Source organism: Lissotriton vulgaris, chromosome 2_1 (assembly GCF_964263255.1).
Source record: "Lissotriton vulgaris chromosome 2_1, aLisVul1.2, whole genome shotgun sequence".
NCBI classification, from domain to species: Eukaryota; Metazoa; Chordata; class Amphibia; order Caudata; family Salamandridae; genus Lissotriton; species Lissotriton vulgaris.
This window is the reverse complement of record NC_141687.1, coordinates 549,991,556-550,008,433: the sequence shown is the minus strand read 5'-3', so window position 1 is coordinate 550,008,433 and position 16,878 is coordinate 549,991,556. Positions and strand designations below refer to the sequence as shown.

The window sequence follows — 16,878 nt, the reverse complement described above, 5'->3', positions numbered from 1 at the left end:
AGCTAGGAGGTGTTTGGTCCAAAAATATTCACCCCTGCTCTTATTTGCTCTTGTATTTATGATTCTTTAACTGTGATATGTGTATCTATTTTTTGTGAAAAGTATCTTTTGATTTATTGATGTCCATGAATGTTTGATTTAGTACAATGTGTTTGCTTTAAATTGTCTCACTGTAAATATACATACACTGTTTGACTGATTCCCATACGGCTAGAAATGAAGTTGATGGTTTTCTCTTTGTCTGCTCCTTAAGATGTAAATTTTGCAACTTACGTATTGACTCAATGACAAAAAGTTTTGTCGAGATAAACTAATAAACTTTGGTTTATCTTCTCTCATTCATTGTTTGCATTATTGCGAATTGGAGGCATAGGCACATTTTTTGGTTTTCCTAGTACAGGCCCAGCCTACCCTCCCTCCCTTTGGGTCTAGCCACCTTTGTGTGTTAATGTTCTGAGCGGACCCCCGTCCGAGTGGCTTGGGAGCGACGTTTAAATACGTCCATTTTCACAAATATACTTCACCATCAAGGGTATCGCAAGGGTTCCCCTTGCTTAGCATGGCAGACAAAGACACACTATCCTTCACAGAAAGCCACATTCAAAATCTTATTGAATCTTCGCCATTTTCATCCATTTCCCTTAGCACTTCCGCCAAACAGCAAAATGAGGCGGATAAGTTAACACGGCTTCAGAAAAAGCATATTAGAACTGAACTTCACGGTTACTTCCTACTTAAACATCTTAAAGCAGGTACTATCCCCTGGGGCCTTCAGGTCAAGAACATTCCCGTCATTTTCACGGAAGATTCCGAGTACAAAAAGGGCTTTAGTCAAATCAATACTAAATGTAGCAGGGACTTAATGGTGCATACCATCGAGACAGCACAGAGGATTTGTAGTCAGGAAGAGAAGGAGATTGAGGAGTTAATCAAGAATATTAATGACACCCAAACTACGAGTGATGCCAAGATACTTTTAGATAAAATAGAAAAAGAAATTGCATCATTCAAAGATTACTCGCTTAACATCAAAACAACACAATTTGATAAGGATTCTAAATCTTTTAGACTTGAACAAGTGTACCCATTTCTCAGGGAAGACTTTTACACCTCAGGTGAATCGAGAGGGGCTTTAACAACTTTTCAAGGGAGATCTAGAAACAAATTTCTCACATTCTCAGATACCACTTCCTCTGACTCTTCTTCTGATTCCAGACAATCTAACTCTAAAACACGGGGTGCGGGTAGGGGATCAACTCCTTTTTTAGCCAGGGGCGGCCAAACACGGCCGCGCTTCAAGCAACCATGGCAAATGCGCACCCGCAACAAGAACTACAACAATTAGTCCCATCTACTATAGTGAACCTTTCAGACAAAGTATTGAATAAGAATGAGGAAATGCTCCTTGACTTGGGCCTCAAATTCGTCCCAACTAAGAGGACTGACTTTACAAAACTAAAACTTGAGGCACTTGATTTTTGTCGCAAATTGAGGCTGAAAGCCCATTTTGCTGGTACCGAAATGACGTCCCCACAGGAAACCACTGGACTAAGAGTTAAATCTAGGTTCACTCCAATGATAAACATTCCCAAACAAATCATTGCTTTTGAACAAGCAGTTTTGTCCTCCCTTACAAAGCTAGAGAAAAAAAGCGGTTTTGTCAGAAATAACATCGGTAAAGACGCCCAAAAGGCAATTACTGACCTGAAATCGGATACATCCATCATAATAAAACAAGCGGATAAGGGGGGTGCGGTGGTCTTATGGCCCCGACCCATGTATCTCATCGAAGGACAACAGCATGTAAACAATAAGGATTGGTACAGACCATCTAAAGAGGATCCTGTCCTTATGATTCAGGGTAAAATATCGCAAATCACTCAAAGAGCCTTGGATGAAGGCTTCTTGGGACCAAAAGAGCATGAATATCTTAACAAAAAGTCACCCAGAACGCCAATTCTCTACTTCTTACCTAAAATTCATAAGAATGATCAGACACCCCCGGGCAGACCCATCGTGTCCGGATGCGACTCAGTCCTTGAACCGATATCTAAATATATCGATTTTTTCTTGAAACCATGCATAGAACAAGTTAAATCGCATCTAAGAGACACGACTGATTTCATTAACCAAATAGAGGGACACCCATTTGATGACACAACAGAATTGATGGTGACACTAGATGTCGCTTCCCTTTACACACAAATACCTCAGGATGAGGCTTTAGAGGTTATTGAACTATACTTAGAAAAACGTGAGAGACCCCATCGGGTTCCCACGGCATTCATTGTGGAATTGGCTGAATTGACTCTTCGGAGCAACTATTTCAGATTTGAGAGTGATTTTTATATACAAATCAAGGGGACAGCCATGGGCTGTCCTTATGCGCCGGAGCTGGCGGTGCTTTACATGTCCCAATATGAGGAACGATTTATCTATAAGGACAACCCCTTTTCACATCACATGATTCACTGGTTGAGATACATAGACGACGTCTGGCTCCTGTGGCAGGGGAGCCAGATTGAACTGGATCACTTCCACACATGGTTGAATTCACGACACCAAGACATCAAGTTCACGATGAACTCAAGTTCCAAAGAGATGACTTTTCTGGACGTCCTAGTAGGTACCAGTGCATCTGGACTAACGGCCTCTTTGCACAAAAAACCAACAGACAGGAATACAATCCTGCATTATAATAGCTCACACCCACAAAGCCTTAAAAATAATCTACCTTATGGGCAACTGCTTCGAATAAGACGCAACTGTACTAGTGTACAGGACTTTGAATCACACGCCACAAGATTTTGTACAGAGATGTCTGCCAGAGGATACCCAAAGAAATTGCTAAAACATGCCACAAACAGGGCCAAGTGTACCCCGAGGGAGACACTCCTACAGGTAAAAGAAAAAAAGCAATCAGATCAATTAGTTTGTGTGACCACGTTTGGTCAACACACGAACCAATTCAAAAACATTATCCGCAATAATTGGCATTTGTTGGAAACAATTGAGCACCCTCTGCCCAAACCGATCTTTGCAATGAGAAAGAACACAAGCATTGGTCAGCATCTCATCAAATCAGACACCCGTATCCCACCGCCCAAGAGTGACCTCATATCGCAGTGGAACCTCAAACCTATCAGTGGGCACCACAAATGTGGTAACTGTGTTTCATGTTCTTCTACAATTGAAGGGGACACCTTCATTAATCACGGCATCAAATGGGTACATGATGCATTCACAAACTGCAAAACAAAAAATATCGTTTACGCAGTGGTTTGCCCTTGTGACAAGGTTTATATTGGCAAGACAAGTCAAGCCATCAATGCACGCATCACCCAACACCGATCTCGGATTAAAAAACGAGTCATGACTGCACCAATGGTTGAACACTTTGTAAATAATCAGCACACTGAAAATGATTTCAAATGGACACCACTTGTATGGCTGGACTCCAAACGTTACCCTAACGTAGAAACTATGTTGTTACGCAAGGAGGCATACCTCATATTGCGATTTGATAGCGTGAATAAGGGCCTGAACTCTCTTAGTGAAATTAATCGAGCTTGACTTCACTTTTGGACTTCAGTTCCCACAATGCAGCAGCACTTTCGACTCTTCCTATTGGCTGTCAGCGCACACATGCTTTTATTGTCTTTAGCACCGGCAGTGCCCTGGACAACTAAACCCTGTAGGTGCCGGTAGAACTCAGAACTCAGAATGCAGCCTTAGCAGAGCCCTCCGCGGCGATTTTTGGTAAGCGCATAAATCCCCTTTTTTCACCTGCCATCCAGTATTGGCTTACAGTTAACAATTGCGGTATTCAGCGCATAGTTGCTAGCCTCTTGTTTTCCCCTTTTTCTTATAGAAAGGACAGCGTTCCATTGCAACACTGGTCCGACCCCAGCGCCCGTGTTGAATTTCTAAAAGTAAGTGTTCCCATTGAAGCGGTGACGCTTCTGTTCTTACCGCTTTGATACAATTTCTAAATATCGATTCCTCCGCTTTCTGTTCTCACAGAGAATTCAATTTGAAAAATAACTCCACTACCGGCCCACCGGATTTATCGTCACAAAGAACTAAGGTAAAATTAGTTTTTCACACCACTTTCCCGTAGCGTGCATCATGTCACTTTCAACTCGGTGACACTAGTTCCTTTCCTTGTTACAGCCCAGACCCGCCTGACCAAAAGCGCTATTTCTAAAATCGAGGCCATACAGGCTACTACTCTCAAGGTATGCCGCAATTCACTGCGGATCACTTTGTATTTCAATAAAATGGCGTTTAGATGAAGTTTGCTAACACAAACTTTTCATTTTTTTAATCTCCTTTTGATAAACAGTTCGCATGGACTAAACTTCTGCCCTGATGAAAATCCTGTAAATAACTGACAGGATTGGAAACGCGTCGGCATTTGACTTCAGGCATTTGGCATTTGACTTCAGGCATTTGCTTCCACACCAATGGCTTCTTGTAGTCATATATCCAGAATGGGCGTATTGTGATCATTTACATAAACGAATTCAGTTCTTGAGCTAGGAGGTGTTTGGTCCAAAAATATTCACCCCTGCTCTTATTTGCTCTTGTATTTATGATTCTTTAACTGTGATATGTGTATCTATTTTTTGTGAAAAGTATCTTTTGATTTATTGATGTCCATGAATGTTTGATTTAGTACAATGTGTTTGCTTTAAATTGTCTCACTGTAAATATACATACACTGTTTGACTGATTCCCATACGGCTAGAAATGAAGTTGATGGTTTTCTCTTTGTCTGCTCCTTAAGATGTAAATTTTGCAACTTACGTATTGACTCAATGACAAAAAGTTTTGTCGAGATAAACTAATAAACTTTGGTTTATCTTCTCTCATTCATTGTTTGCATTATTGCGAATTGGAGGCATAGGCACATTTTTTGGTTTTCCTAGTACAGGCCCAGCCTACCCTCCCTCCCTTTGGGTCTAGCCACCTTTGTGTGTTAATTTCCCCCAAGATGGCGGCCAAAGTCGTCGCCCCCGGAAGGCTGCCTGTGCATGAATAGAGCCCTAAATCGGCCCACGGTGTGCTCGGCAGTGATTCTATCAAGAGCCCCCAGCTGTCCAGAGTGGGTGAGTAACACAGGACAAAGTACAAATGTTACTATATGTTTCACGAATACATCCAATATAATTATAGTATCAGTACAAGAGGGGCACCTCGGTCTGTGTAAGTATTCAGTTGTCAGAGAGATACAACAGCCAGCTACAATGGAAACAAGGGACTTCTATATCCGTCCGATTTATCGCCCACATTGAGTCTTGCCCCTGACAGGCTTCTCAGCATATCATGAAGGTTTACTGATGTAACCACGCTCTGCAGTCTTAGCAACAAAAGGGGAGTGATCGGGCCCACTGACATCACTGCTTGGCATAGTTGTGTGCACGTTCATTGGATTCAGACTCGCTCTATTATACTTTATACACTCAATATGACAAAAGTGAATACGCCATTGAACAGTAAAAGAAAATAAAGAAACAGAAATAGAAGAAAAAGAACAAAACTAAAAGAAAAGAAAATCTCATATCCATATTAACCTACAATAAACATACTGCAACAACTAAAAACAAACTGCCAGGGGTCTGTCTTGTGTGAAAATCTGAATCCATATCCATACTAATAATATAAAGAGACAGCCTAAACCTTTGAGGCGGGTAAACTCAAAAAGTACAGCACCAATCACAACACCCAATACAGCGTTGAAAAGGGCAGTTGCAGCAGAAAGACATAGGCTATGCAGACGCCCACCATATACATTTAAAAGGTAAAAGAACCGTGCCAGCAAGGTAGTCCCTTGTGGGCGTGTCTGCGATGTGCTGTGGGTGTGTGCTGGGGGCGTGACAAACGCTGGGGGCGTGGGGTACGTTCCACCCATCATGCCATGTCTTTTATCGTGTGCTAATCCCACCCTGCTCCCTTTAAATACCCCTGCACCCCATAATCATAACCCACCCTTACTCCTTAAAATACCCCAACACCCTTAAACACTAACCCATCTTAACCCTATAAATATACCCTGTACCCCAAAACCCAAACCTATCCCTAAACCCTAAAAATACCCCTGTACCCCAAAACCTAGCCCTGAACCCTATAAATACCCCTGTACCCCAAAACCCAAACCTACCCCTGAACACTAAAATACCCCTGTGTCCGAAAACCGAAACCTAGCCCTGAACCCTTAAGATACCCCTGTACCCCAAATCCCAAACCTACCTCTGAACCCTAAAAATACCCCTGTACCCCAAAACCCAAACCTAGCCCTGAACCCTTAAAATACCCCTGTACCCCAAAACCCAAACCTACCTCTGAACCCTAAAAATATCCCTGTACCCCAAAACCCAAACCTAGCCCTGAACCATAAAAATAACCCTGTACCCCAAAACCCAAACCTACCTCTGAACCCTAAAAATACCCCTGTACCCCCAAACCTAGTCCTGAACCATAAAAATAACCCTGTACCCCAAAACCCAAACCTACCACTGAACCCTAAAGTACCCCTGTACCCCAAAATCCAAACCTAGCCCTGAAGCCTAAAATGACCCCTGTACCCCAAAACCCAAACCTACCCCATGAACCCTAAAAATACCCCTGTACCCCAAAACCCAAACCTAGCCCTGAACCCTAAAAATACCCCTGTACCCCAAAACCAAAACTAACCCCTCAACCCTAAAATACCCCTGTACCCCAAAACCTAGCCCTGAACCCTTAAAATACCCCTGTACCCCAAAACCCAAACCTACATCTGAACCCTAAAAATACCCCTGTACCCCAAAACCCAAACCTAGCCCTGAACCCTTAAAATACCCCTGTACCCCAAAACCCAAACCTACCTCTGACCCTAAAAATACCCCTGTACCCCAAAACCCAAACCTAGACCTGAACCATAAAAATAACCCTGTAGCCCAAAACCCAAACCTACCCCTGAACCCTAAAATACCCCTGTACCCCAAAACCCAAACCTAGCCCTGAACCCTAAAAATACCCCTGTACCCCAAAACCCAAACCTACACCTGAACCCTAAAAATACCCCTGTACCCCAAAACCCAAACCTAGCCCTGAACCCATAAAATACCCCTGAACCCCAAAACCCAAACCTACATCTGAACCCTAAAAATACCCCTGTACCCAAAAACCCAAACCTAGCCCTGAACCCTTAAAATACCCCTGTACCCCAAAACCCAAACCTACCTCTGACCCTAAAATACCCCTGTACCCCAAAACCCAAACCTAGCCCTGAACCCTAAAAATACCCCTGTACCCCAAAACCCAAACCTACACCTGAACCCTAAAATACCCCTGTACCCCAAAACCCAAACCTAGCCCTGAACCCTAAAAATACCCCTGTACCCCAAAACCCAAACCTACACCTGAACCCTAAAAATACCCCTGTACCCCAAAACCCAAACCTAGCCCTGAACCCTAAAAATACCCCTGTACCCCAAAACCCAAACCCAAACCTAGCCCTGAACCCTTAAAATACCCCTGTACCCGAAAACCCAAACCTACTGCTGAACCCTAAAAATACTCCTATACCCCAAAACCCAAACCTAGCCCTGAACGCTAAAAATACCCCTGTACCCCAAAACCCATACCTACCCCTAAACCCTAAAACTACCCCTGTACCCCATAACCCAAAACTGTATCTGAACCCTTAAAATACCCAAACACCCCAAAACATATACCCCTATACCCATACTTACGTTATCCAAACATTAAAAAAAAACATGCTTTTACCATTCATGCATTTACAACGAATTTCGTTGTAAATGTATGCGTGGTAAAAGAATATAAAATGTAATGCCATGCATTATAATGGCATTGCGGAGTCATGGTACTTTCGTAATGAAGGTATGCGGAGTGATGGTATGCGGAAAGAAAGTGGCGGAATAATGGGTGTTTACCCTCCCCCAGTAAGTACATTGGTGGCACTGCGGCCCACATCTCCAGCAACATACTCATATTTTTTCACCACCGATTTGAGAAATGCACAGGTCTCTCTCATTGATGGCCAGCACCGACATACACTTTTAGACAAGTTCTAGAATTGCGAACTTTTGAGCTGGGGAGCTACGTTCGAATCTCGGCATCAGCTCAACATCCTGTGATTCCAGGCAAATCGCTTTGTCTCCCCGTGCCTACCACAAATGAATGTGTTCTTCTGTAATGTAAATTGTGCTCATGCCATGTTGTCGAGTTCGCGCTATATAATATTGCAAGGAAAAATAAAGTAGGGAAACTCGAGTTCACACACTACTGAACGCACACTCTTAAGTGCATCAGCAGTGCACTGTGAATCGGAGCGTTTAACAGGCCTGTCACAGATAAGAAATGCTATCAAAACGAAATCCTACAAAACAATATACTACTGGCCGGCAGCAATTCATACCCGGACAACATCGGGACGGGCTTCTAGTAGGTTATAAATCGGCGCTTTCTTGGGGTGGGGGGCATTAGATTTCTCCCAATAGGTTTCTCCCTATTTCTCAGAGTCTGTCGAGTCTGTCAAGTGATCTGATGTATGTCGTGTTTCTCATGCCTGTGCGATTTCCGCCCAGGGTTCTGCTAACGGTTTGCGACGTTTAGTGACCCTATCTTCTTTAATCAACACCCGTTCCTCCGCCCTAATCCAGCAAGAGACATCCGCCTCCCAGCCTAACCACCAGTGGTGAGTCAGGGCCGGCCTTAGGCATGTGCAAGCTGTGCACCTGCACAGGGCCTCCAAATCCCAGGGGCCACCACATCAATATATATCCTTAATATAATAATCCTCTGAGGATGGATACATATTTGTGTGGGGGCCCCTGGCAGGGATTTGGTGGCCTCTGGCTCTATACAACTTCCAAACACCATGACCCCCCCCCCCTTCACTGGCCTCCACGCTCCGCCTCACCCGGACCCCCTCTTCCGGGGCCCCATACCTACGCTCCCTGCCCAGGGCCACCATGAACCTTGAGCCGCCCCTGGGTGAGTGTTGTGATTTCCAGCTAAGGGCTATCCTCCTCTTGGCCAAAAGAAGAGCCAAATCTGTGAACTTATGCCCCATTCTGTGAGGTTTGGGTCTTGGGAAGAGATCCAGAAGACAAACCTCCCGTGGACAGTGACGCTTCATATGGCAGTTTTGGGCATTCAAATCTAGAGATGATTGGCCTGCCTTATTTATTTCCGGGTGGTCCAGGGATAGACTTTTTGCAAGGTTAAGGGTTTTCAACAACTGAGCCAGCTGATCTCCAGTAATGGAAACATCACTTCTAAATGGGGAGTGTAACTAGGAGTTCGGCAAGGCAGGAGCACTGCTCATATGCTGCTGTCCCCTCTCCACACCAATCTCTAAATGACCCAATTATTCGGAAGCAGTAAGCCATAACTTCTACAGATTGGACAATTGATTGATTCGTTTTTATCTTAACTAAACTCCATATGCTAAGAGATGTGTAAGCACCGTCGTTCCCACAGTACATGTACACTACTCACATTTTAAGTGGAAAATATACATAAGTGATAAAGTTAAATTGTATTATCGTAGGATAGCCCCTGACAATGGATTAGATTACTTTCTTACCAAGGTACTTTCTTACCAACTTTCTTACCAAGGTCTTACTTTCTTACTTTCTTCGCCCACTAGCTGGTTCTGAAAATGATAATGCTCCATGAAATGTTGACATTGTCTGCTATTTCTTACAAAAACATATATCAACACCTTTTTCTTGCTGACTCGTTTTTCTGCAGTCAAAGATTTTTAGAGTGTTATCCGTAGATTATCGAGTTTAGTATTTATGAGGCAGTTAGAATACAAAACTTAAATATGATGTATGGTTGAGACATATTCATTTTATATGATCTTAGTATGTACCTGTAATGATGTTTCTTATTGGCTTGACTAAGGCTGTAAAGGCAGGTACATCAGGATGCCTGTGCTCCCACATTGGTTGCCAAATGACCAAGCCGCTGGCCAAACGAAAGTTCAGGTCAGACTCCTAGGAAAAATACATTATTTTAAAACAAAGAAGTTATGCAGGGTTAGACTCTACTGTACAGCATGGGTGTACTGGCATAGCACTAAGATGGCGGTGTTGTCGGAAATACATTTTCAGAATCTGATTGTTTTGCATAGAAAGAATCCACACTTTAATAACTAGTTACATCATTGGCGTTCCAAATAACCAGGCTATTTTGCAACCTTTAGAATTAACGTTGTTCATTTCTGATTTCGTTCTTCGCAAAAGTAGAACTTGTTTATAAACCTTAGCTGCCCTGTTCAGATTCCAGAAACTACGTGATTAATACATTTGCAATTTTGTAGGCAGAAGAACAAGTAATTTACCTTTTCTTGTGGATACTAGGTATTCCACATCATACTGTACCCGAACTTTTTACAGCAACACACCGAAACTGGGACTAGGTGGTGCAATCATGGTGTCACCCATGCATTTTCTAACATCACATTTCAGCGGCGACATTGCAGCCCTGCCAAATGCCACGCATCAGGCGTTAGACTAATGCATTTCAATAAGGACCGTATCACCGCACTGACATGCGAACTCATGCATATCAGCGCCTGTGCCTGATTGTCAAGCACTGTGGGGCGAGCACTGGCTGTTATAACACTAGTCAATTCGGTGGTACAGGCAGGCAGCGAGCGGTACGCTTCGCTGCTCAGCAGACTTCTTAGGGGCTGGGCTGAGCGCACTACAATGTAACTGGAGTGATTCAATCACCATGCGGGGGCACGTCAAGATACATTTATACTGATGTCAAGGCGGCGTCTCCCTATGGGTACCTCAGGGAAATGAGTGAGGTCAGTCACACTCACAGTTTTAGGGCAAGTGGGTCGGCAGCCGCCTTCCCGGATGCCAGAATTCAGAATCCTCAAGTGTGACCAAGTTGCTGTTGATGAGCTTGCGGCGCTGGGGTAATCATGAATCCCATGGAAAGTGTCGCAACTGCCACCAACACGGCCGGGTCCACCACGGCTGACACACTGCGTGGGCCTAGTGGTTTGTTCACAGCCCCAGAGGGAGCACCGAGACCCAAAACTGTGGCTGAGCCGGCCATGAGCGAGCCGAATGGGGTTGGTCGGCACAGAGAGAGGCGAGGCGGCCAGCGTCAGGGCACGAGTCGGGGTACCACGCGGGTGGACGGCATCCCCCCACTTATTTTCCAGGGTTTTCCAGGGTGGACACCGTCCATCCTGCTCAATCAAAACGCCGTCCCACTCCAGACTTTCCTTCGTCCCCGGCCTCGCTTGCTGCCTGCCCGCCTCAGCCGGATATGTACGGAAACAGACTCTCCCAATATTGCACCTCACTGCCAGCTTTATTAGCCCATCATCCCCAAATGCTGTGGCTCCCAAAGTGTGCGCCGCGGCACCCCGGTGCGTCGTGATGAGAAGCCAGGGGCGCCGTGGCGCCGAGCAGGATGTGGGGGAGCTTGAAAGAAATGCCACCTTCTGCTGCATCGCACATGCTTCAAAACATTGGCACAGAGCGCCCTCTCTCCACCTGCCCACCCCCATTCCTGCAATCACAGGCTGCTAGAAGCACAAGAGCAGCCCCACCCCGCCCATTGTCACTTTGTATGGGGCTGATTGCCACATACAGAATGTCAATGGGCCAGTTTGGGGTGTTACAGCATGTGGTGAGCCGCTTCCTGCGGGTAGCGCCACCGGCAACATTAGCAGCTGGTCAAGGGTATTCCCAAAAATCTCACCAGAAGTATGCTGCTTGCCACAGGGTCAGGAGTCTCTCTCTCTCTTCTTTTGGCATATGTTGAAAGCTAACACGATGTGCAACATTTGACAATGAACGGAGGGTGTAATGTGTTTCAAATAAAAGTTCGATTATTTTAAGACTGTTTTTTTCACACAGTATTGTCTAAAATAAAAAAAATCTGAGCAGCGAAGGCTCTTGCAGGGCTGTTAATTGTGAGTCGAGTTCCCAAGAGGTATGTTAGTCCCTTCTCTCCAGCCTGCTTGCTCAAATCAGAGGCGAACACCCCACAACTGGCTGTGCATAAAAGGCAAGAACCACCCGCTTAATTACTGGAAAGGTGAGGAAGCATGCACCACTCCACTGTAACTTTTGGGATTCATAGCCCTTGCACAAGAATCCACAGACACCCCGGAAATGTTTCTTTTGTGACTGCTTTTTTAGGTTTAAAGTATTTTATTAAGGTATAAAAAACATGGGGAAGGGAATAGGAGGTCAAGCGAACATACAGTACAAAAAGCGAGATGTTGCAGCGGTTCAGAAGGAAAGTAGGGAGACAGGAAGCCCCAGAGGGTAACAAGGCATAAGTCTTAAGGCAATAAGGCATCGCGAATGACCCCCCAGGAGACCCCCATTCTCTTAGCAAGGCTGAGCTGAAATAGCGTCCCGCAACACAGTAAAAAAACACACCATCCCTCCAGCCCCCCAACCCCGGAAAATTAGGAGAAAGAGAAGCAAAGGAAGAAAAGGAAGAAAACAATACCCCAACATCCCCGTCCGAAGGTCAGCATTAGAAGCATATAACCCCGCCCCAAACCCCTGACCCCGCACATTCACTCCGCTGGAGCCGCCGGCGGCGTCAGCCTAAGAAGTCGCAGGTACCGTGGGCATGTGAGCTCGCGGAATTCCGTGGATAGCAGTGCCAAAAAGGGGTGCCAGAGTTCTTCAAACTGGTCAACATTCCTCGCCACCGTCAGCGACATCTTCTCCATGCCCAGTACCTGCCAGAGCCTGTGTAACCAACCAGTGACAGAGGGGGCAGTGGGGGTACGCCAGAGTACCAGGATGTTTTGAACCGCGGAGCCCAGCGCAATCGCAATCTGCCTACCCCTGCGGGACTTCAGCGGGTACATCAGGTCATTGAGGAGGCCTAGCAAGACATACGCAGGGAAGCGCGGGAGCTCAATCTCAAAATGCCTGTCCACCTCATCCAAGACCTCTTTCCAATAGGCCGACAGCACCGGGCACCCCCAGAGAATGTGCGTGAGGGTACCCTCCTGTCCGCAGCCGCGCCAGCAACCTCTATCGCCGATTTTGCGCATCTCGTAGAGCCGCTCCGGGGTGTAATACCAATAGGTGGACACCTTAGTAAAGGTCTCCGTCAGCCCAGTGTGGTACGCCGAGTGCCTCGCCCGATACGCAATCCTGTCCCACTCTTGGTGGCTCAAGGTCCTGCCCAATTCCCTGTGCCAGCGCTCCCTCCCTGGGTTATGGTAATGAAATGGCGGGGGTTGGAGAAACTTGTACAAGTCGGTGATAAGCTTGGCATCCGAGGTCCGGGTAACCAGCCAACGCTCATAGGGCGTAATCGAGCGGGCAGCGACGTCGCGCACTGGGGGTTGTAGAGCCCAGTGGCGGACTTGCATATAACGCAGTCTGTCCCCCTCCGTCAGGCCAAACTCCTGTCGGAGCTGCTGGAAGGGGAGTACGCCCTCCGGCCCGTAGATCTGGAAAAGCGCCCTGCAGCCCGCGCTCACCCAGTGGGAAAAGGCTCCCGGTTCCAGTGAAGTCCGGATTGCCAGCAATGGGGGTAAACGGCGATGGAAAAGTGGTGAGCTCGCGAAGCTCGCACACCGCGTCCCACGCTCTCAGTGGAACCCGGGTGATAAAAGAGGCGTAGAGGTTTGGCGGGCGGTGAGTGCGCCGCAGTAACGGGACTTCCTGGAGCGTACGGCCCGCAACTGCCTGGTCTTGAAAGAGCCAGTGCTTGTCCGATTCCCACCGGCTCCACTCCACCAGATACCGAAGTTGTGCCGCCTGGAAGTACTTCCGGAGGTCCGGGACCCCGAGACCCCCCGCCTCCGGGGCAAGCATGGAGAGGACCCGCTTCATCCGAGGCTTACGGCCCTGCCACACAAAACGGGAGATGTCAGCCTGCGCCTGTCGTATCCAACCTACAGGGGGCTGGAGAGGTAGGGCGCGAAAAAGATACAGGATCTGAGGCAGTATCGTCATCTTCACCGCTGCGATACGGCCCAGCCACGAGAGCAGGCCCTTGTTCCATCGGCCGAGTTCCTCTTTGATCTTTTTGCCCAGAGAGGAATAGTTAGCAGCGACCATTGCAGGCAGGGAAGGCGCAAGCAAAATCCCCAGGTAAGGCACCGTGGAGGAGGACCATTGCAGAGGAAAAAGACGCTGGAGGTCCCGCCTGGTGTCAACAGAGAGGGACACGTCCAGGGCGGCCGACTTAGACATATTCATTTTGAAGCCTGCCACACGGGCAAAGGAATTCAGTTCCTGGACGCAGGCAGGGAGCGACCGCCTAGGGTCATCTAGGGTCAGCAAGACATCGTCCGCATACAGGCTGACAGTATGCGTGTATTGCCCCATCCTCACTCCGATAGCGTCCGGGTTATCGCGAATCCTCTGGGCAAACGGCTCCATATAGAGGGCAAACAGGAGCGGTGAAAGGGGGCAACCCTGTCTCGTGCCACGCTCAATGGCAAAGCTGCCGGAGCTCTGTCCGTTTACACGCACCGATGCTGACGGTCTCTTATAGCAATTAAAGATCATAGTGCGGAACTTCTCGCCGATCCCCAGTTTCCCAAGAACCAGCTCGAGGTACGGCCAATGAACCCTATCAAAGGCCTTCTCCGCGTCTACCGATAGCAGCATCCGCTCCCCCGGGACGCGTGAGGCCTTTTCTAGCACGTGCGTCACCCTCTTGGTGTTGTTGACCGTCTGCCTACCGGGTACAAAGCCGGTCTGGTCCGCCTCCACCAAACCTGGTAGATGTAGACCCAGTCTGGCCGCCAAGATCCCCGTGTACAGCTTGAGGTCCACATTTAGAAGCGAGATGGGCCGATACGAGCCGCATAGAGTCCGGTCTTTTCCCGGTTTCGGGATAACCGACACGGTCGCCGAAAGAAGGTCTGGCGGGATGGCTCCCGGTTCGGAGAAGGAGTTGAATAAACGAGCTAGGAGAGGCGCGACAGTGGGACAGAAGGTCTTGTAAAACAAGGCCGTATAGCCGTCCGGGCCCGGGGCCTTGCCGTGTTTCAGCCGTGCAATAGCGGAGATGACTTCCTCCACGTGAATATCCCTCTCCAGGTGGGTCGCCTGGGCGGGGTCCAAGGCCGGGAGGGTCACTGATTCCAGATAGGCCTCAGCCTCTCCCGGTGGGGAGGGCTCCGCGCCTCGTAAAAGGCACGGAAGGAGTCCGCCACCTCCGCGTCACCGGAAACCGGGACCCCATCTGCTCCCACTAGCTCCTTCACGACGTTGCGTTGCTGCGCAGCCCTGAGCCGGTGGGCCAGGAGCTTACCGCACCTATCTCCGCCAGTGTAAAAGGCATGTTTCAGGCGCAACGCCGCATACTCCGCCCGGTCCAGGTCCAACGCAGAGAGAAGTTTCCGCGCCGCCTTCAGCTGCCTCCAAACACGAGGCGCCCCCGTCCGGCGGTGAACTTGCTCAAGTTCCCTGACCTGCGCCGTTAATTCCTCCCTCTTGCGTTGACGCTCCTTGTTCTCCGCCGAGGAGATGGAGATAAACTCCCCTCTGATGACCGCTTTCAGAGCTGCCCACTGCGTTGCCAGGGACGTATCGGGGTTGCTGTTGTGGATCAGGTACTCTTGAAGAACCCCCTCCACTCGCTTCACCACCGATTTCTTATGGAGAAGCGTGTCCCGAAGCCGCCACATCCCTCTGGAGGGGGGGGCCGCCGGCCAGGCAAAAACTCCGGAAACCGGCGCATGGTCGGACAGGGACAAAACCCCGATGTCAGCCGCCGTGGCGGCGAAGCGGTGCGGGCCACTCACCAAGAGGTAATCCAACCGCGAGTAAGTGCGGTGTGCGTGGGAGAAATATGAGTAGTCCCTATCGGCGGGGTGCATGATGCGCCAGAGATCATGCAGATCCATCTCTGCGATCTGGTCCTGTACCGCTCTAGAAAGCTCCCCCGTCTGCGGAAAGCGCTGGGCCGACCTATCTAAGGTGGAGTCAAAGACCATGTTCAGGTCTCCCCCCAAGATGACGTGGCGGTCGGGCGAGGCAGTAACGTCTACCAACACAGATTCCAGGAAGCGATCCTGGTGGTCATTTGGGCTGTATACGGAACCAACCGTAAAGGCAACACCCCCCAGACGCATGCGATACACTAGGAGCCTCCCCTTCTGCTCGGCATGTTTATATAGCACCTCACCTCGGAAGGAGCTGGCTAGAAGAATGGCCACCCCTGCAGTCTTAGTCGCCGCCGAGGAAAAGAGTTGCGTGGGAAACTTGGCAGAGCGCAGCCTATGGCAATCTTTAGAGAGTAAATGGGTTTCCTGCAGGAGGCAGATATCCGCCTGCGACCCTTCTAGCAGGGAAAGAATTGCCCTACGCTTCACAGGGTTGTTCAGACCCTTAACATTAAGGGTCACTACTTTCAGGGGCGGCATCACTCCCAGGGAAGCAAAGCGCTGTGCAGCAAGCTCGGGATCAGTGGAAGGGGCGCGCGGGGCAGGGGCGCAGGGAAGGCCAGAATCGGCTCTGCATATGTTCGGACAGTATCGGACGGGACCCCCACAACACCAAACCAGCTTCGAAACCCCCCCAAAACCAACCCATGGCAACCAGCCAAAACCAAAAACAAGAAAAAACACCCCATAGTCTCAGTCCAGCCCAAATGGGCGAGTCTGCAGAAAACAGTCAAGTGGACGTTCAGCCACACACCTCCAACCTCACCCCCCCAACCCCCAGCCCCAACCCAGCATCGAAGAAGCTAAGAGTCTCTCCCCCCGGAGAAAAGTTAGGCCGTCTGGGCCACGCCATTAGATTCAGGCAAGTTCCTGGCCGCAGTCCTCAGGGCCTCCGCCATATCCGCCCTGATGGTAGGGGAGTCAGGGCGACTCGCTGGTGCTGACGAGTGGCGCCT

The 16,878-nt window shown here is 48.5% G+C and overlaps 1 protein-coding gene across 1 annotated transcript in view; it reads right to left on the bottom strand.

Annotated features, from left to right (window-relative positions):
- The window catches only part of UNC80 (unc-80 subunit of NALCN channel complex), a 2,521,865-nt gene that overhangs the window by 2,256,349 nt on the left and 248,638 nt on the right, over nt 1–16,878 (bottom strand). Inside the window, exon 5 of the mRNA XM_086955549.1 lies at nt 9,890–10,013. Within this exon, the coding sequence (XP_086811675.1) occupies nt 9,890–10,013 (124 nt within the window). The remainder of the gene's footprint in view (nt 1–9,889; nt 10,014–16,878) is intronic.